At 41.2% G+C, this 21,125-nt stretch overlaps 1 protein-coding gene across 1 annotated transcript; it reads right to left on the reverse strand.

Moving 5' to 3' along the window:
• Positions 1-11,680: 11,680 nt before the first annotated feature.
• Positions 11,681-16,486, reverse strand: LOC136700226 (XK-related protein 8-like). Its single transcript, XM_066675511.1, has 3 exons — positions 16,191-16,486; positions 12,766-12,962; positions 11,681-12,441 (listed from the first exon to the last, which is right to left on the reverse strand). The coding sequence occupies exons 1-3, from the start codon at positions 16,484-16,486 to the stop codon at positions 11,681-11,683; spliced, it is 1,254 nt and encodes a 417-aa protein (XP_066531608.1).
• Positions 16,487-21,125: the final 4,639 nt, after the last annotated feature.

A 21,125-nucleotide genomic window follows, 5' to 3' on the forward strand; every position in this document is an offset into this window, starting at 1 on the left:
AGCCTTCCCAGCCAACCAGGAACTGAAGGGAATGACCAAGTGTGGATCAGACACAGCAGTGCTGCTGGAGTTTTTAAACCCCTCAGTGTCTGGACTGAGAACAGTCCACCGACCAAAAACATCCAGCCGACAGCGTCCTGTGTCACTGATGAAGGACTAGAGGACGACCGACACACACTGTGCAGCGACAGATCAGAGCTACTGTCTCTGACTTTACATCTACAAGGTGGACCAACGAGGGAGGAGTGTCTCACAGAGTGGACAGAGAGTGGACAGAGAGTGGACACAGGGTTTAAAAACTCCAGCAGTCACTGCTGTGTCTGACCCACTCTACACCAGCACAACACACACTAACACACCACCACCACGTCAGTGTCACTGCAGCGCTGAGAATGATCCACCACCACATCACACCTGCTCTGTGGGCGTCCTTACCATTGAAGAACATTAATTAATTAAATAATCAATTTACCAAAACTGGTTTCTCTTTCTTACTCGCTTTTACACACACCCACACCCACACATACAAAGCTGTTTCCATGTTTGAGCAACAAGCCGCTCTGTAGCTGTACTTTTCTCCAGCTGTAGTGTTCCTTTGCTAAAGCTTCTCTGTTTGATGCTAAAGCACTCTCTGTAAATTTAATCACAGAGGTTCACATTCAAAAATCATGTTTAGATATTATAACAAATTAAAAACGAATGAACTAAAAGACATTGTAATAAATTAAAAACCCTGACCAGTTTTAATGCATATCACATGATGGACAGATGGACATTTTTATTCCTCTCAGAAAAACATTTATTCATTCATCCATTATCTGTAACCTGAAACCCACGCAGACACAGGGAGAACACACCACACTCCTCACAGACAGTCATCCAAAGCGGGAATCGAACCCACAAGCTCCAGGTCCCTGGAGCTGTGTGACTGCGACACCTACCTGCTGTGCCACCGTGCCGCCCTTTCAGAAATACAATTTAACTTTATTATTTTAATCACATTTTTAAATCAGCAGACAGTATTAATGTGTTGATCTTACATTGGTGTGTTTATTTTAAACATCCATTATTAATAGTATATAACTGAGAAATAGGTATATATAAAATACACCCCGCAGTAGCCATCCCTGACACCGAAGGGCACTAAAGTGCTCAAGGGTAGTGCTGTCCCTTCACTCCCACTGCCCCCAATCCTCTTGCCGGTCATAGAACCAGTGACCTTACAATCACATATCCGCTCCTCTAGCCATAACTTAAACAGAGCCTCTGTTGGTTCCACAGGAAAGATTATGCATGGGAATAAGGCCACAGCCTTTATAAAACCTGTCAGTTACCAACAAGATGGCTGTGAACCCTGGGAGATTGAAAGGTCGGTGTTAAAGTCTGCAGCAAAGTGGGAACAAAGGCAGTGAGGAATGGGAAGGTGTTCCAGTGACCCTGCTGGGAGCCTTTGGTGGCTATTGCTCTGTTCACAAGTAATACAATGGTTAACAGTACTTAAAACATCTTGTAATGTAGGCCGCCAAAACGTATTCCTTACCGGCTTGAACATTGGCCGAATTCCTGGATGTCCTGAGCAAGGCAGGACAAAGACTAGATGGAGCAGGGTACACTGTAGGACAAAGTGAACATACATTTGTTAGCAGGACACTCAGCAGGGGGCAGTACAGATACATGGGCTTGTGATATTTGGTCTGTGATTGCCCAAGGTATGGGTGGGGTTATGGCTTCCTCGGTTTTCTAAATGCATTTATGGTCATGGAGTCGGAAGAGAGCACCTGTCTCAACATTCTTCACACCAGGTTTGCAGCTGCAGATATCAGCTCTGACCACGGCAGCAGCATGTTCACCTGCTGGAGCTGATATTGTTGTTAAATTTGGCTATGAAATATACTTCTTTATTAATAATGTTTGGTTACATTTTGCTGGGTTTTTATTTATAGTATTAAATGGACTAAGTCTTTAGACTGCATGTTAATTTTCTCCCTGTGTCTGCGTGGGTTTCCTCCGGGTGACCGTCTGTGAGGAATGTGGTGTGTTCGCCCTGTGTCTGCGTGGGTTTCCTCCGGGTGACTGTCTGTGAGGAGTGTGGTGTGTTCTCCCTGTGTCTGCGTGGGTTTCCTCCGGGTGACTGTCTATGAGGAGTGTGGTGTGTTCTCCCTGTGTCTGCGTGGGTTTCCTCCGGGTGAATGTCTGTGAGGAGTGTGGTGTGTTCTCCCTGTGTCTGCGTGGGTTTTCCTCCGGGTGACTGTCTGTGAGGAATGTGGTGTGTTCTCCCTGTGTCTGCGTGGGTTTCCTCCGGGTGACTGTCTGTGAGGAGTGTGGTGTGTTCTCCCTGTGTCTGCGTGGGTTTCCTCCGGGTGACTGTCTGTGAGGAGTGTTGTGTGTTCTCCCTGTGCCTGCGTGGGTTTCCTCCGGGTGACTGTCTGTGAGGAGTGTGGTGTGTTCTCCCTGTGTCTGCATGGGTTTCCTCCGGGTGACTGTCTGTGAGGAGTGTGGTGTGTTCTCCCTGTGTCTGCATGGGTTTCCTCCAAGTGACTGTCTGTGAGGAGTGTGGTGTGTTCTCCCTGTGTCTGCATGGGTTTCCTCCGGGTGACTGTCTGTGAGGAGTGTGGTGTGTTCTCCCTGTGTCTGCATGGGTTTCCTCCAGGTGCTCCGGTTTCCTCCCACAGTCCAAAAACACACATTGGTAGGTGGATTGGTGACTCAAAAAAAGGTGAGTGTGTATCACTCTGTGAAGGACTGGTGCCCCCTCCAGTGATTCCGGGTAGGCTCCGGACCCTGAACTGTATAAGGGTTACAGACAATGAATGAATGAATGTTTAGTGTTCCACTACATACACTCAAATTCTCTGTTATGTAAATGAAGGAGAACTTTGAAATCAGCAGTTTTCTGATAGCAACAGCATTACACAAACACAAACTTTCTGGAGTATGCAGTAAACGAGTGTATCGTTATGTGATATTTTTTGGCTTTGTTTGCATTTTGTTTGTTTGTTTGTGCTGTTAAGGACGGCGCACCACTTTTTGGGGTGCTGCTCCCAGCTGAAGCTGTGTTTAATCTGTGCTGATGATGTAAACCTAAGCTTGAAAGCACTATGAAGTCTCAGGACAGTTTGTCCCTCAGATTCAGAACCATTGTGCTCTAAAGAATGAATGACAAATGCTATGTTTTCTTCAGTTTGATCAGCGTGAATGGATTTGTTGTCCCCGCTGCCCTCTAAAAAGGATCTCAGAGGCTACATTGGGTGGTGTACCTCTTGGTGAGAAATCAAAGGCGGAAGATAGAAGGTGGACATAAATAACATTGACAACACAAAACAGTTATGTCTCGCAAGAAAAGGGTATAGTTGCAGTTTTTAATGTATTTGGATTGTTTTCTCCCTTAATAATAAAAACCATTTAAAAACTGCATTTTGAGTTCACTTGTGTTGTCTTTGACTAATACGTAAATTTGTTTGATGATCTGAAACATTTAAGAATGACAAACATGCAAATAAATAAGAAACCATGAAGGGGGCTTTTTCACACCACTGTTTTTTGAATTCACTGCAGTTTCTTTACAGTGCACCTACAGAGAAGGACATGGTCAGCTACTTTCATTAGTGACCCTAGCAGAGTTTCATGGTGCTTTGTACTCATTGGGTTCATCATCACATACCTCTGAGATATTTTACACTCTTTAACCTGTATGTATTGAGGCATTATGTGTGCATAACTGACTAATGATGAATGGGTCTTTCTCCTCTGGGTACGACAGGGAACATGCATCAGTGTTGTCTTCCACTTTAAATTACAGGGTAAATATGTAATAAAAAAGGGACAGAGTAAATAAAGGATATGTTTGCAGTTATCACTGGTATTTTACAAAATTTTTACAAATAAATTAAAGAGTAAGATCCATGTTAACTAAGGCGTAAGATAAAAGAAGTGAAGAGTAATAAAAGGTTTGATACACATAAACAATAAGTACCTCGTATGTGTAAAAAATAATTACATTTATGGGTATGGCAGTAGATGACTGATTGTATTACCAGGTATATTACAAATAATTTACCAATAACGCATGCAACTACAATTATGAACCTATTTAAATTCTAAACATAAGTATAGTTTAGTACCCTTAAGTAATACTTTCCTGTATTTCTGATCCCTGTAATATAGGCAGCACATGCAGTAATTTGAAGTGTAACTTTGTACCCTCTACTTTCTTGAAGAGTCACTTCATAGAGTGAGTTGTGCACTGCCTGTATTACAGGGTATGTAAGGATAAGATATAGGGAAGTACCGGGGACTAAGCTGTACTCACATTACACTTAAGGGTAAGCCTACGTTTACTTTATTTTCTGGGTTATTCAAAGTGAGCAGAAGAGAAACACCCATTCATCATTAGTCAGCTATGTTCACATAATGCCTCAATACATAAAGGCAAAGTACTGTAAAATATCTCAGAGGTATGTGATGATGATTACTGTGGTAAATCACATGTCCCTGAACCTAATGTGTACAAAACACCATGAAACTCTTCTAGTGTCTGTAATGAAAGTAGCTGACCATGTCCTTCTCTGTAGGTTCACTGTAAATAACTTTAAAGGATCTATAATTACATTCAGAACTGCAGTTAATTCAAATCAAATAGATTTAATTCAAAATGGAAGCTGCATTATTTATAAAAAAATGACAGTTATAGTCACTTGCGTAAACTGTCACACATTTAACTCAATTTTATAATCTATAAATGTGCTGAGAAGTACAATGAATTCAGGACGTAGTCACGTGCCTCATTTGTAAAATGTTTGTAAGATACCAGTAATAACCACTTATTTCTACAATCATTCCCTTTAACTTACTCAGTACTTACCCAGTAAACAATTAGCCGTTGATTCAACGTTGAAATAACGTAATGACTGCCGTCTAATCAACGTTCTCTTAAGGTTGAATATGCAAGTTGAAAAGACGTCCAAACACAGACATTGAAAAGACGACTATTAGACGTATTTTGGACGTCCATTGACGTTATTAATTGGTCCCGAAATAAATTATTTGTATAAAGCACATTTTGGACGTCCACTGACGTTATCGATTGGTCACCACTTAACTAACTTATTAAGATGGATTTTGGACGTCCATTGACGTTTAAAATATGTCCTTGACGGAGAGACTACTTTTAGACCTATTTTGAACGTCCAGAGACGTTCCTTGTTTACTGGGTATTTTATCTTACGTCTTACTTAACAGGTACTTACTCTGTACTCACCCAGTAATTAGCGGGCTGTAAATTAAAGTGTTACCCTTTCCTGTTTTTGAAATGCCAGAAAACCCTCTGTGACAATGGCTATAGGGCGAATGGCTTGTGTCAGGCTATGTAAACAGGAGAGACGCTCACGGGTTTTTAGCAGGAACAGTTTTACTTCATAGAAGTTAAAGAGCAAAGCACACCGTAAAGGGAGAGCAGTCACAACCAAAAAGGGCAATCTAAAGAATTGTACGCTACAGGCCGAGGTCAAAAACACAAAGTATCAAACACTAGCAGTCTGGATCCAAAAGACAGAGTCAAGAGAAACATAAGAAAGGGTCATACACGAGATGGCTTTCATAAACAACCCAATAAACATTTAGCCGTTGATTCAACGTTGAAATAACGTAATGACTGCCGTCTAATCAACATTCTCTTAAGGTTGAAAATGAAAGTTGAAAAGACGTCCAAACACAGACATTGAAAAGACGACTATTAGACGCATTTTGGACGTCCATTGACGTTATTAATTGGTCACCACTTAACTAACTTATTAAGATGGACTTTGGACGTCCATTGACGGTTAAAATATGTCCTTGACGGACAGACTACTTTTAGACCTTTTTTGAACGTCCAGGGATGTTCCTTGGGATGTTCCTTACTGGGAAGGTTCGCTCAGTAAGTAACAGAAGAGTTAGCAACACTTCGCAAGTGGCAGATGCCAAAGCCAGGGGTTATATACTAACTGACTGATTAAGTCCAGATACAAACAGCTGTGACTTAAAACTCAGGTGACCCGGAGCGCACCAAAGAGTTACTATTGGGTGATGGAGTCATGTGACCATCCTCTGAACCATGGGAACTGATGTCCCCAGAGTAATTCACAGACTCAAGTGGCAATGCGGCGTGAAGTGAGTTGCTCTTGTTTTTTAAAATGAAGCATGCTGATTAAAATTATTTGTTTAGCAGCGTTTCATGAGGTAAAATAGTTCCATTCCATCACACATTCATTTTTTATCTTTTCACTCTGAACTCTGGATCTTTTTTTTAAACCTTGGTTCTCTTCAGCAAGCCACAGCTTGTTTAGACCCGATTTAATGGGAACCAAAGCTGCGTTCTCTGTCTAAATCAGAACAGGAATGACAGGAATGCTAATCATTAAGTGCTACACAGTGGACAGGTGGAGGTACTTTGAACAAAGGTTTGGTTAGTGTCCTGGATTGTGATTAGTGAGAAGGTGAGTGAAAGGGGTTAGTGAGTCCACTAACGAAAGGCCTTTAATAACCTGGTGCATGAGAGCGCAGTGTGAGACGGTAGAGGAATAGCATTAGGCTGAGTAAACTGAACTGAACTGTTTCCTTTTGAGCACAAAATGAAAGTACTGCAGCCCACACTATTTTTACATTCCTGTGCATTCATCACACACACACACTAATGGCAGGTTCAGAGTATCCTCTGCAATATTCTGTTCCTACTGTCAGATGTTGTGTGAGATACCTTACTCTAATTTGGACCGTATCAGAACTGGGACCTGTGCAACCAGCCCAGGAACACCAAGTGGAGCCAGTACTCAAGTACTACAGCAGGATGCTGAGGATTCTGTGAGAATCTTTGGAGCCCCCTTAGAAGGTCAGTTTAGTTCAGGTTCACAGCAGTTCAGAAGGCTAAGACAGGAATCAGCAACATATATGCACTGGGAAGACGGCATTCCAGACGATCTGTGCCGAGAGCTCGGGGATAGTCGACAGTGGATTTTCTGCTCTGTGATGACAGAAATTCCTCACATTGCTTTTCCACTACATAGTGTTTCCTTAACTTGGCTTGCCACCACACTCCTCACAGACAGTCACCCAGAGGAAACCCACGCAGACACAGAGAGAACACACCACACTCCTCACAGACAGTCACCCGGAGGAAACCCACGCAGACACAGAGAGAACACACCACACTCCTCACAGACAGTCACCCGGAGGAAACCCACGCAGACACAGAGAGAACACACCACACTCCTCACAGACAGTCACCCAGAGGAAACCCACACAGACACAGAGAGAACACACCACACTCCTCACAGACAGTCACCCGGAGGAAACCCACGCAGACACAGAGAGAACACACCACACTCCTCACAGACAGTCACCCGGAGGAAACCCACGCAGACACAGAGAGAACACACCACACTCCTCACAGACAGTCACCCGGAGGAAACCCACGCAGACACAGAGAGAACACACCACACTCCTCACAGACAGTCACCCAGAGGAAACCCACGCAGACACAGAGAGAACACACCACACTCCTCACAGACAGTCACCCGGAGGAAACCCACGCAGACACAGAGAGAACACACCACACTCCTCACAGACAGTCACCCGGAGGAAACCCACGCAGACACAGGGAGAACACACCACACTCTTCGCAGACAGTCACCCGGAGTAAACCCACGCAGACACAGGGAGAACACACCACACTCCTCGCAGACAGTCACCCGGAGGAAACCCACGCAGACACAGGGAGAACACACCACACTCCTCGCAGACAGTCACCCGGAGGAAACCCACGCAGACACAGGGAGAACACACCACACTCCTCGCAGACAGTCACCCGGAGGAAACCCACGCAGACACAGGGAGAACACACCACACTCCTCGCAGACAGTCACCCGGAGTAAACCCACGCAGACACAGGGAGAACACGCCACACTCCTCACAGACAGTGGAACTTAAACCCAAAACCTCCAGGTTCCTGGAGCTGTGACACTACCTGCTGCACCACAGTCGCAGCCGATTTTTTTTTTATATTATATATTGGATTTTTATATTACATATTCTATTTTATATTTATAATTCTACTTCTTATTGTATATGATATTGTCAGTTCTATATACAGTAAATTTGTAAATTTTTATGCCATTTAAAAAAAAACAATTTTATTCATTTATGTGGAACAGCTATGGATGCCTTGAATTTCTCTCTGGGTTTAATAAAGTTGCTGCTGCTGTAACTGCATGTCTCTTTGACGCCGTTGTGTATCAGTCCGTATTGCTTTCTTGAGAGAATATCACACGGTGTATGCGGGGAGAAGGTGTAGTGAGTTTCCTGACAGTGAGTGTCATTTCAAAACATAAATAAAGGAAAAATATTAATTGAATCTTTAATTAACCAAACTGAGTCTCTGATGCACTAAGCCACTGATGGGTTCAAGTCCCATCTGGGTGGAGTTTCCATGTTCTCCCCGTGTCTGCGTGGGTTTCCTCCGGGGTCTCCGGTTTCCTCCCACAGTCCAAAAACATGGAGGGTAGGTGAATTGGCTTCTGTAATAACTGCCCTGGTTTGTGAGTGAATGTGTGTGTATGTGTGAGTGAATGTGTGTGCCCAGATATGGATTGGCACTCTGTCCTGGGTGAAATCCTAGTGCCTGATGCAGTCCTCCAGGTGGACGGTCGTTTCTGGTCGAGAGTACGCTGTGCGCGTTTGGCTGCCGCTTCTCGCCAGTGTGTGTGTGTGTGTGAATTGAGCGTTCTGAGCAGTGTAGATTGTAAAGCGCCCTTGGGTATCTAGAAAAAGCGCTATATAAGTGTAACGATAATAATAATAATGCACTATATGAAATATCATTATGCAGCAGAGGAAACCTGATTATTGATGAATGTAAAGTAAAACCTGCTGAAAAAGACAGTTAAAATGTTTCTGCATTAAACACTGCATGAACGTTATGACTGTATATTTTACAGATTCCTGTAAATAATCAGTTAATAGTTGTCCCCAACTCAGTTTTGTTTTTCTACCTGTAGCATAATATACATTTTGTTAAAGGTAGTAGCTCCTCCAAATATGGAAGCTCATTTCCACCACTTTAATAAATCAGGCTAATAAAAAGGCTATATGCTCATTATAAGTAATAATAATGAGATAAGTCATAATTATGAGATACAATAAGTCATCATAGTGAGACAGTAACTTATAACTATGAGATAGTAAGTCATAACAATGAAATACTAAAAATAATAATGAGATATTATGTCATAATAATGCAGTGTATTCCATCAGTGGCCAATCAGCGCCACACTGAATAGACTGTGTCAAAACACAAGCCCAAAGCTTGCTGATAACCGAGATTTCAACTTTCCATGTCCTTTACACGTCTCTATATGATCAAAAACGTGTTAAAACCAAAAGAAAAAAATGGAGGAAGTTGTCTGGACGACTCCTGGGTCTATTAACACTTGTTTAATCTTTTAACTGTAGTCAGAAGTGCTGAGGTTGGTTTAATATTTTATTTTATTTAATATTTAAACATGATGTCACCAGGACCCACATATATTAGCTATGAAAAATACTGAATTCAAATCATTCATCATTTTTAAAACATATTTTCAGTGTGTTCATAATCCATTTGACAGACAATCTTTTCTAATTTTGTGATGAGAAATAATTTAATATCAAAATTCATAATAAGTATAGATATATTTCTTATAATTATGACTTACCACCCCAGACAGGGAACATATATTGGTCCACCGATTTAATAAAATCAACACACCACTGACTGTAGGCCACTGATGGTCCACCTATAATATTATGACTTAGTATCTACTTAGTATCTCATTGTTATGACTTAGTATTTCATTGTTATGACTTAGTATTTCATTGTTATGACTTAGTATCTCATTGTTATGACTTAGTATTTCATTGTTATGACTTAGTATTTCATTGTTATGACTTCCATCCATCCATCCATCCATTATCTGTAACCGCTTATCCAATTTAGGGTCGCGGGGGGTCCAGAGCCTACCTGGAATCATCGGGCGCAAGGCGGGAATACACCCTGGAGGGGACGAAATACTAAGTCATAACAATGAAATACTAAGTCATAACAATGAGATACTAAGTCATAACAATGAGATACTAAGTCATAACAATGAAATACTAAGTCATAACAATGAGATACTAAGTCATAACAATGAAATACTAAGTCATAACAATGAGATACTAAGTCATAACAATGAAATACTAAGTCATAACACCCTCCAGGGTGTGTTCCCGCCTTGCGCCCGATGATTCCAGGTAGGCTCTGGACCCCCCGCGACCCTAAATTGGATAAGCGGTTACAAATAATGGATGGATGGATGGACTTAGTATTTCATTGTTATGACTTAGTATCTCATTGTTATGACTTAGTATCTCATTGTTATGACTTAGTATCTCATTGTTATGACTTAGCATATGGCCTAGTTTTCTTTAAGTGGCGGAAACGGGCGTCCATATCCAAAGACCAGTCAGATGAGAGGGTTTTTACAGTTCTAATTAGCTTTATGTAGCTCTTAAAAAAATAAAATAAAATAAATGTTCTTTTGGTAATATATTCTTATATGAAAAATTAAAACTTTATTTAGAAAATATTTCTGTCAAATGTCACATTCAGACATGTCACATTCAGAGAACTACAAATATAGAACAAATGCACATTGATTGTAACACACGTCTATAACTCTCAGTGTTTGAGCATATTTGGGACCTGCTACTGTAAGTAACATTGAGGCTTTGCTTTATCTGTACCTCATCAAATAAATGTGCTGCTATGAGGCAACTAACCCTAGACACCCCATTAATCTTTAGTCTCTAGTGACGGCCCTGTGGTGTAGCATCCACTGTACTACTCAAAGCTTTTAATAGATTTAGTTATATTATATATTTAATAACACTACTCCTGGTGCAGTGGGGACACGACCCTAGATATAACTCAGAGGTGATTAGATTGACACAAACCGAAGTAGAAGTTACAAAAATAAATAATAAAAAAAAAGATCTCAGCCATCAAAAGCATTAAGTGATAAATACATACAAAATCTGACCATTAAAACATGTTCAAGACATGCTCTTAACAAATGAAAACATTGCACAATTCCTGTGTACAGACTGTAACCCGTGCTCTTGGAGGTAATGCTGGTTGATCATTGCAGTCTGTTTGGTCCAATGTTCAACTTTCTATGAGCCGCTGACTTTGGTATTCTGCCAGTGGAGAAAGACCTTTCTGCTGTCGGTTCTACAGTGTGCCAAAGAAAATGAATCCAAGCAGAACCCCAAAATAATAACAACATACTCAAGAGAACTCAACCATGAGTTGAATTAAGCATAGCACATTATTTATAAACAACATACAATACATAATGGTAATAAAAAACATCTACATCATCAGTGATTTTAAAATAACACTGTAAACAAAATCTCATTACATCATTACCCTCCCGTAACATGGAACATCGTTCTTGTTCGAGAGATGGAGTGCTAGTTTAAAGTTGTCCATACATAGCTACAAACCTGTTTGGGCTGAATCCTTGGACTAAATTGTCAATGGTGTATCATCAGTAGAAACTTAATTTAGTCTATGATTAAGTCTACTCTGGGTCCAGGAAACCAGTCAAGCAATGTTAGAAATTCTGAACTAGCTGTAGAAATTAACAGCCATGTTTCTCATCCTCTTGTTGGCACTAGAAATGGCCGGTTGGGCTACTGCTTCAAAGGAGTCCGTCACTAAATTCACATCAATCACTGCATCTGCTGCTGCTACTCTGCATAACATGGCCTTTGGCTTATCCTTCTTGTCCTGGATTGTCACTTGAGATGCTGTGAGGTTGGGATGGAACTTCCAGTAGTAAAGCAGTTTTATTAGGATTCCAATGAGGTAAAGCAAAGGCAATGTGATGATCATTACGTAGAGATTAACAGGGGAAGGACCCAGATGAGCTGATTCTATGGACCTTCTCCAGAACCACAGGCCCAGGAGCAGTGCCATGTCAGCGCCCATGCACGCGTGGTAGATGTTGCTTTTGACTCTGGTCTGTCCGCTCGATACATTAAACCAGCTGAAGTACCAGATGAGTCCCACGGTGGCCCGGAAGAGCCATTCTTTTTGTGAATTTTCACCTTCTGGAATTTCCATGAAGTCCGTCTTCTCCCTCCAGGCCCAGAGAAAGAATAACAGCCACAGACAGAGAAAGTGAAGAGCGATGTAGCAGGGCAGGATAGAGGCAAAGAGGGCGATGGCAACCACCCTTGAGGTAATCAGAAGCAGATTCCACAGAAAGTAAACTATAGAGCCGGACCATCCCATCTTCTGTTTTTTAGGAGCAAAGTCACGCATGTCCCGATGGAAGAACAGCACACTCATGGCAACGGAAATGAAGGAACCCGCTATTTTAACGCCTGAAAAAAAGAAATTTTTGTATTCAGGATTTTGCAAGAAAAATCATACTCATAGATTTAATAATTGTTCATTTTTACATTGCTACATGAAACCACTAATACCTCACTAGACCCTGAACACTGAATTGTGGGAGGACGTTGTGTCATTTTGGTAGCACTTGGTTTAAAGTGTGTTTACAGGCAAAAACACATTCACTGGCAGGATATAGTTTTAACTAGTTTTCATGGCTGCCTGAGACTTTCTGTGTTGGGTAGTGATCAGAATTTTGCTGTTGAAAGTTTTAACGTCTGGCTTTCTGTGGAGTTGTTGAATACTTCTCTGACCTGTAACCAGCTGCAGCTCCTGCTCCTGTGTGAGTTTGATGACAATCATGAGAACGAGCTGAGGAACACTTTCAGAAAACGTCTCGAACAAACGCAGGATGCTGAGGTCATGCTTCAGGTGAGCAGCCACTCCCTCCTGGAAAAGGTCATTAGTTTTCTGGAGTTTCGCGATTGATAACTCCATCAAACTGGCCATCCTTCATGAGAAAGAAAGAATGAATGGCTAAATGAATGGATGATGGTTGAATTAATATAAAACAGATCAACAGTGAATAGATTACAACTTCTTTCAGATGTAACATCAACAAATGTGAACATGAAAGCAGTATCAGGGCAAATAACGAATCAATTGAAAGTCTAGTAATTTGGTTTAGTGGCCCACAGTGGAACAGTGGCGCAGTAGGTTTTCAAAAGTGTCCATAGGTGTGAATGTGTGAGTGTGTGTCTGTGAAGGACTGCGCGTAGGGCACCAAATCATCATAATAATAATGATAATAACAACAACATGTTTAAAATAACAATATGTAAAGCAGATTGATAGATATAAAAAAGACTATCTCCAGTCTTCCTGTGGTGCCCCCCTCCCCCACCTCCCAGTGGTCTGTCCGATTATGCCTCATTCTCAAGTTTGGCAGACACCTGTGTTTGGACATGGTCTCAAAAAGAAATCAAGATTCGGGAGCATAAAGAGGAAAAAGAAGAGATGGCGAGATAATGTTTGCGCGTCGCATGCAGGTAGAACAGTGTTTTAAATAACAATTGTTAATTTTGTAACATTTAGCCCCTGTATGCAAATTTTACAAAGTTAGCTCCTATTAGCCATGTTCATACCTAAGTGTTATGTTGCAAGTAATTGATGCTGGTTAGCTAAACATAGCACAAAATGTAAGGAAATGTGTTGCCTGGTAATTTCCCTCTTAAATGGTGCCACATTTGTAAGGAACATGCATTTGTGGGATGAGCAGTAGAGCTGAGTACGTGGGTTGCACCCATGAAAAATTAGCCCAATCCTCTCTGCCAATGTCAACCAGCTAATTCTGTGTGATGGTGTGGGGCAGCATCTTCCTCACTGGAAAAACGAGGCTTATCATTGGAGGCAATCTCAATGCAGAAAGATATCGAGATTGTAATTCTGCAACCAGGGGTGCGGGGTTTATCAGAGACTACCTCCAGAATGTGAAAGTGGAGAGGAGGTCAGCTCCTGACCTCATCCCCTTTGAACAGTTGTGGGATCAGCTTGGGTGTGGTGTTCGTGCCACAGTGACCAACACAACCACATTGGCTGACTTGTGACAAATGCTGGATGAAGAATGGGATGCCATCCCACAGCAGTGTGTGACCAGGCTGGTGACCAGCATGAGGAGGAGGTGGAGGCTGTTGTGGCTGTGTATGGTTCTTCCACACGCTACTGAGGCTCCTGTTTGTTAAATGAATAAATTGTTCAATTGCCAATACGTCTTGTTTCTTCAAACTTCAATCATCCAGTCCACCACTAAACAGGTCAATGGCAGAAGAAGCTGTTGGGCTTTGGCAGAGAGGATTTGGCAAATTTTTCATGGACGCAACCTACATACTCAGCTCTACTGCTCATCCCACAAATGCATGTTCCATACAAATGTGGCACCATTTAAGAGGGAAAATAACTGGCTTTCCAACAGCATATGATTTCTTCTGAGAAGCATTGTTACAACAAATAAATAATTCACCAAACACACATTTCCTTACTTTTTGTGCTATATTTACTGGTTTACATTGTGGACATGGACATGCATATGGATTATTGAATGCAATTTATGGTCACTTGACTTCAGTTAGCAATCGTTGCATAAGACTAGCCATCTTTCCTCAGAGTGCTAGCTAGCTATGCTATTTCTGATAGAGTGACCAGACGTCCTCTTTTACCCGGACATGTCCTCTTTTTTAGACTTAAAAAAACGGGCGAAATTTCACAAACGTCCGGGATTTTGTTTTTCTAGAGCTTACATAGAACTTCAAGAAGTGTTTCGTTCACAAACTAGTCCCGCCCTCCCCTACTCCGAGTGGTTTGCTTGAGTGAGAAGGGGGCGTGGTGAAGTAGCCTAAAAGCTTTGGATTGGACGGTCTGACTGTAGAGCTACCGTTATTGGTCGATAACCTTCTCTGTAAACATTTAATTGGTCAGTCTGCACGCCAGTAGTCTCGTTTATATCAGGCAAAGCTCATGTACCTACCCTCATCTCGAGCAGCGGAAATGTAAGTTCTCATGTTTTGTGTAGCAAATAAAGGTGCGAAAGATCTAAAAGCACACATAGGTTCAGCGAAGCATACAACCCCCCCCAGGCCGTGTCCTCTTTTTCACCATCTCAGATCGGGTCACCCTAACTTCTGACCAAGCTTAACTTAGTATTAACAAGTATTAGCCAAGGTTACTTAGCTTACTGAATTTCAGCACGTTTATTTGGTGTTTGCTATATGCTATGAACCCATGAGTATGTAATTGTTGAGTGAAAAAAGTAACGCTACAGGTGATACTTTCACAAAGTAATGCAAATGAATGTGATGTGACATGACAAATTACACAGGTGTTTATCGTGTTATCAAAACATCAAGTTGTTTGTACTCATGTCTGGTTATTTACTGAAGAAATTTGCACTTTCTTATTTGAATACGAGACTACACCTAAGAGTTGACTCCTTTGTACTGTGTTTACAAAGTTCAGTTCTTCTGTTATTTATGCGTCATGTCACAGATCTTTTTTTAATAATGGTGGTGGGATTTAATTATTATTTTAATTTTGCTATTTCTCTGAATGGACACGTTGTAACAATCTCCACAGTGTCTTAAAACAATATTTACCCATGACCAAATATCAATATCAGATGAGAACAGTAAGTAAATAGCTTTTGATCATTTACATCAAAATCAGAAAGTCGTATAATGTGTCAATACCAAGTTAGATTTATTTTAGAAAGTTAACGTGACGAGTGAAGTAGTAGTGGAGCCATCAGCTGCACAACAAATTACCTTCCAAACCTTCTTAGAACAACATGTGTGTGTAAGGGAATGTGTGGCATTTGATTGGCTGATTTGTACATGATAAATTCTCAAAATACTCTCACCATTTTAACGAAACAAGGGTAAAATCACTGCGGCGCTTTCGTGCCAGGGTACAATCACACACAGCTATGAGCGTGAGGACTGAACACAACACTCTGCTGGTTCATGCAGGATTAACACTGCATAATTAACATTGTCTAACTGTAACCACTGCATAAATCGCAGATTTATACTGCATTAAAAAGACTGAGATGGGTTCAGTCAGTAGTTTCAATTACTTTAATACAGCTGTGTTAAATAATGCTTAAAGTGCAGTGTCATAGATTTGCATTTTTTTTTCAACCACTGATTTTTTCTAATCTACCTGAGGCAATTAAACACGTCCTTACCTGAGAAATACTCCCAGCAGAACAAAGTGCAGAGGTCCTAATAAGTGGTACTTGGTCACAAACTTGTCCACACTAGTTTCAGTGTCGGAATACCATATCCAGCTGAACGTGTTAACTAGGATTGAGGAGAAGAGAAGCAGAGCTATTAACACTCCCATGTAAACATAATCACGTTCATGGTAAAGTGCCACAATAGTCCACACGTCCAGAGCCACGTCCAGCAGGTAGACGAGCACATTGAAAAGAGAAATCAAACTGGCTGATACAGGAAAATGGAAAGGAAAGCCTTCTTCCATGTTCAGAGGCTGTGAAACACTGTTCCCACCGTCTGCTGTTAACGGGTTCTACTGGCTGTATATACAGACTGAACTGGACTGTACCCTGCAGTTCAGATCCCTCCCTCTGTTATGTCATTCCTTTAACACACACACACACACACACACACACACACACACACACGTCAGCCATTATATGTGTGTCTCGAGGAATGACTCAAGCCTTGCCACCTAACGACAAATTAAATCAAAATGAAACTGATTATTTATGGAGTGTGGGATGTGTTTCACTGTATTTCCTGTTTTTTTTTTATTCTAAGTAACTCCAATGAGGGTCAATGAAGTGCATCTATCTTTCTGTCTGTTACTCTGACCTTTTTAAAACTAAAGATGTAATAAGAATGCTTTTATTTTATTTATATATATTTATCAGTGATACATGGTGACTTGCTTTAAACATAAAGTTTATATTGTGCTTGTAGTTTGGGGTGGAACAAATTAACACAGAACAATTATATACATTTTGTTGATTTCATTGACTATATTTTTCCAAGGTTTGTCTAAAACTTAAATAAACTGTAAAGAGACATCATAATAGGTAATTTATAAGCCTTTCCCATATCATTCATTCATTCATTGTCTGTAATCCTTATCCAGTTCAGGTGCACGGTGGGTCTGGAGCCTACACAGAATCACTGAGCGCAAGGTGGGAATACACCCTGGAGGGGGCGCAATTCTTTCACAGGGCAACACACACACATTCACTCACACACTCACACCTACGAACACTTTTGAGTCGCCAATCCCCCTACCAACGTGTGTTTTTGGACTGTGGGAGGAAACCGGAGCACCCGGAGGAAACCCACGCAGACACAGAGAGAACACACCACACTCCTCACAGACAGTCACCCGGAGGAAACCCACGCAGACACAGAGAGAACACACCACACTCCTCACAGACAGTCACCCGGAGGAAACCCACGCAGACACAGAGAGAACATACCACACTCCTCACAGACAGTCACCCGGAGGAAACCCACACAGACACAGGGAGAACACATCACACTCCTCACAGACAGTCACCCAGAGGAAACCCACGCAGACACAGAGAGAACACACCACACTCCTCACAGACAGTCACCCGGAGAAAACCCACGCAGACACAGGGAGAACACACAGCACTCCTCACAGACAGTCACCCGGAGGAAACCCACGCAGACACAGGGAGAACACATCACACTCCTCACAGACAGTCACCCGGAGGAAACCCACGCAGACACAGGAAGAACACACCACATTCTTCACAGACAGTCACCTGGAGCGGGACTTGAACCCACAACTTCTAGGACCCTGGAGCTGTGTGACTGCGACACTACCTGTGCATACATTGCTATAAAGTGTAGAAAGATTTGTAATAGTTCTCACCAATTCATCTTTATTTTGTTCTCATCTAGTTTTTCTTGTGTTTTTTGTCATGGTTTTCATGAACAAAATGAACACTGGTTGTGTTGTGTCAGACATATCCCAGAACAGCAGGAATACACAGATGTTCAAAGACACCAGTTTTATCCACAAATATAAATGTCACATATATCAGTGAATTGATGGTGACAACTTATTAAATTACTTCACAGTCGTGTTTGATTCTGAAAAATCTTTTTGTCGTCCCCTAGTCAGTTCACGATTGGTGCTTTTCCATTGGATGGTACCTATTCTACTGCACCCCATTGCGTTGGCGTCTTCCATCAGCCAACAATCAGATGGTGAGTTTGTGCTGATTGACAGATCTGTCAGTCCAATCAGCAGTGCAGGTAGAAGTGTAGTGTAGGTACAGTTCAGTCAAAATATGAACCGAATAGTAAATGAGTTAGTGATCCATTTTGAACACAGTATGAGACCTTCATAACGGCACATTGGTGACACACAGTAATCACACGTGACTTTCAAAGACCTTCAGCCTGATGCAGATATCTATCCAAACAATCTGTGAAACGTCACAGGTGTAATTCCTCAAATGCCTCTAACATGATACGAGACCAGAGGCGGTCATGGTACGTGAGCTGTATCAAAAATCAATAAATCTGCTCTGTAGATCTGATTGTATTGTTCATTGCTGATAGGCTTCACAAACACCACCTGAACCCGTGCCTTTCAGTCCCAGCACTCCTTTCTTTTCAGTGAAATCTGAGGTGCAGCCCTTACAGGAAAACCTGAAACCTTCTTAACTTTAACTGGAAATCAATGTAAAATAAAAGATTATATTCCATGTCATTTTAGAGCAAATCTATTGGTCCGTTCATGAGGAAATGTTCTCACAGGGTGAAGGACAGCTGCTGTGTTCAAATGATGTAGTAAACTTAAACATCTACAATGATGGAGGTTTTTGGACATCAGAGCTGTGTCTTGCTTAAATTACAACACAGTGTAACTCTATCTGAATGAATCTCTCTCTCTCTCTCTCTCTCTCTCTCTGTTTCTGCTCATGAGTATTTTTGACAACGAAGAGAACTCCAAACAGAGATGAAGATATTGCTCACTTGTTGCTCCATAGTTGGATAATATTGACTTGTTTTTGCTGTTTCTGATCACTTAAGGTGGAAATATCTCTGAATTCATGGAGCTATGTATCGTAAACAAACTGTTTCCCCACAGTCATAGGCATCCCCTTTAAAGACATGGCAGCAAAGAGCAGGCTCTTTATTTCTAAGAGATGAAAACAGTTTGGAAAATGGTCATTAAAAATACATTACTGTTTTTAGAGAATAAATCAAATGTCACAAGAGCCTCTCGCTGAAAACTCTGATACAATAAAATGACTCCTTCATCATCATTTACAAACAAAGGCTCTGAAAGAGGGGATCACAACTTCGATGTTCATAAGTTTCCTACAACCACTAATAAATGTTGGTGAAGTTAGGTGTAAAATGAATGAATAAATCTACTCCGTTATTCCCTCATGACCCTTTGAGCAAATGTAGCAAAAACATGTGATGTCCTCATAGGTCCATGATCATCCCCAGATCTAAAAACCACAGGTTCACCGCATCCTCACCACATCTGCATGCCCTGTTGAGCATGATTCTCCACCCCAAAAACATCTGGACAACAGCAGTCCTGTTAGAAACTGAGTAGTGATGAATCGACTAGAGTTAGGGCTTTAATTACTCCAATAAAGTTTCCAATAAAGTGGCCAGTGAGTGGATACATTTATGACATTTATGAATATTGAGCTTTAAATGTTATGTAATCCGATGCATAACTTTGTGTAGAATTTGTGATTCATATTTCCTTTGTCTTTTCGTCTTTGGATTCACTGGATGTTTTTAATGACACTTGGCCTAAAGGGCACTGTGTTCATCCTGAACGTGGACTGTGAAGGTTCCAGATCCTTATTTTCGGTTTTGTTTTCTCTGAAGGAAGTGCTCCGTGGGTCGGCTGGGTTCTCAGAGCTGTGAATGGTCAGAGAACAGTGGGCCTGTGGTCAAGGGATGAACCAACATGCTCATGGACTGCATCATGTGGAAATGCTTTTGTTTCAAACATCATGGACGGCATCATGTGGAAATGCTTTTGTTTCAAACATCATGGACGGCATCATGTGGAAATGCTTTTGTTTGTGTGTGTGATGCAACAAATCACAGAATTTAGAAATAAGGAGGGAATCCCAAAAACACAAAGCAAGTACTGAGAATGTTTTACTGGTTACATAATGTGGGGATTTCAGCTTCAGTCATACTTAGAGTGTGGGATTATATCATTGGAACACATGACTTACCATATTTACTGTATTTAGAGTATTATATGTATAAATTAGGGGTGGTACTTGATTAAAAAATTCATCAAATTAATTAGAAGCTTTGTAATTAAATAATCAAAATTAATTACATTTTTATCACATTTCAATATTTAGCGTGTAAAATATTGATTTAAGTTCTTAAATTGAATTTAAGAACATAAGCTTAAATTTAAAATCTTCCCACCAGTCTACTACCAGTGAATTGGTCAGTTTGTCCGACGACATGTGGTCGAGTGTTGAGTGGCGACACTGTTTGTGTTACAGTGATCCCTCGCTACTTCGCAGTTCATCTTTCGCGGATTCACTACTTCGTGGGTTTTTTCAAGGGGGCTTCTTTATTATTTCCATGTATTAGACTGGGCCTGTAGGTGACACAATATATCATTTACAAGTGTTTCTTACGTACAGTACATGTGTTGTTCATGTCCACATCCGAGTGAAGTTTACTGACGCTAAATCACAGCTCAGGAATGACTCTATTAAAGAAACTGGTGGGATATCACATGTAGTTCCAGCTGAAAAACATTACAGACTGACTGTTTAATGCAAAAGGTGGGTTGTGAACAGTAACAGGGAGGGTTTTAAAAGTCCAAATACTTATTAAATACATTAAAAATATCTTTCCTCTGCTTCGCGGAAGTTCGTTTTTTGCGGGTGGTCTTGGAACACATCCCCCGCCAAAAACGAGGAATCACTGTACTGTTGACATTAATGACCTGCGCTAGCCCCAACATGTTTTGCGTTGAGGTGGTAACGAACGGTGGAAGTGCTCCTGTGATAAGCAAACTCCTTCCTGCATAAAGTGCAAATAACAACATTTTTGTTTGTACTTCCATCTGGAAGTTTCATGTATTTAAATTTCCT

Source organism: Hoplias malabaricus, chromosome 6, assembly GCF_029633855.1.
Source record: "Hoplias malabaricus isolate fHopMal1 chromosome 6, fHopMal1.hap1, whole genome shotgun sequence".
Lineage (NCBI taxonomy): Eukaryota > Metazoa > Chordata > Actinopteri > Characiformes > Erythrinidae > Hoplias > Hoplias malabaricus.

What these genes read in the sequence shown, in the direction of transcription:
- LOC136700226 (XM_066675511.1), bottom strand. Translation starts at nt 16,486, where the DNA reads ATGGAAGAAGGCTTTCCTTTCCATTTTCCTGTATCAGCCAGTTTGATT. An exon ending in CTGCTGGGAGTATTTCTCAG is followed by an intron (nt 12,963 to 16,190) that starts GTAAGGACGTGT and finishes TTTCTCATGAAG; the next exon opens with GATGGCCAGTTTGATGGAGT. An exon ending in GGAGCTGCAGCTGGTTACAG is followed by an intron (nt 12,442 to 12,765) that starts GTCAGAGAAGTA and finishes TCTTTTTTTCAG; the next exon opens with GCGTTAAAATAGCGGGTTCC.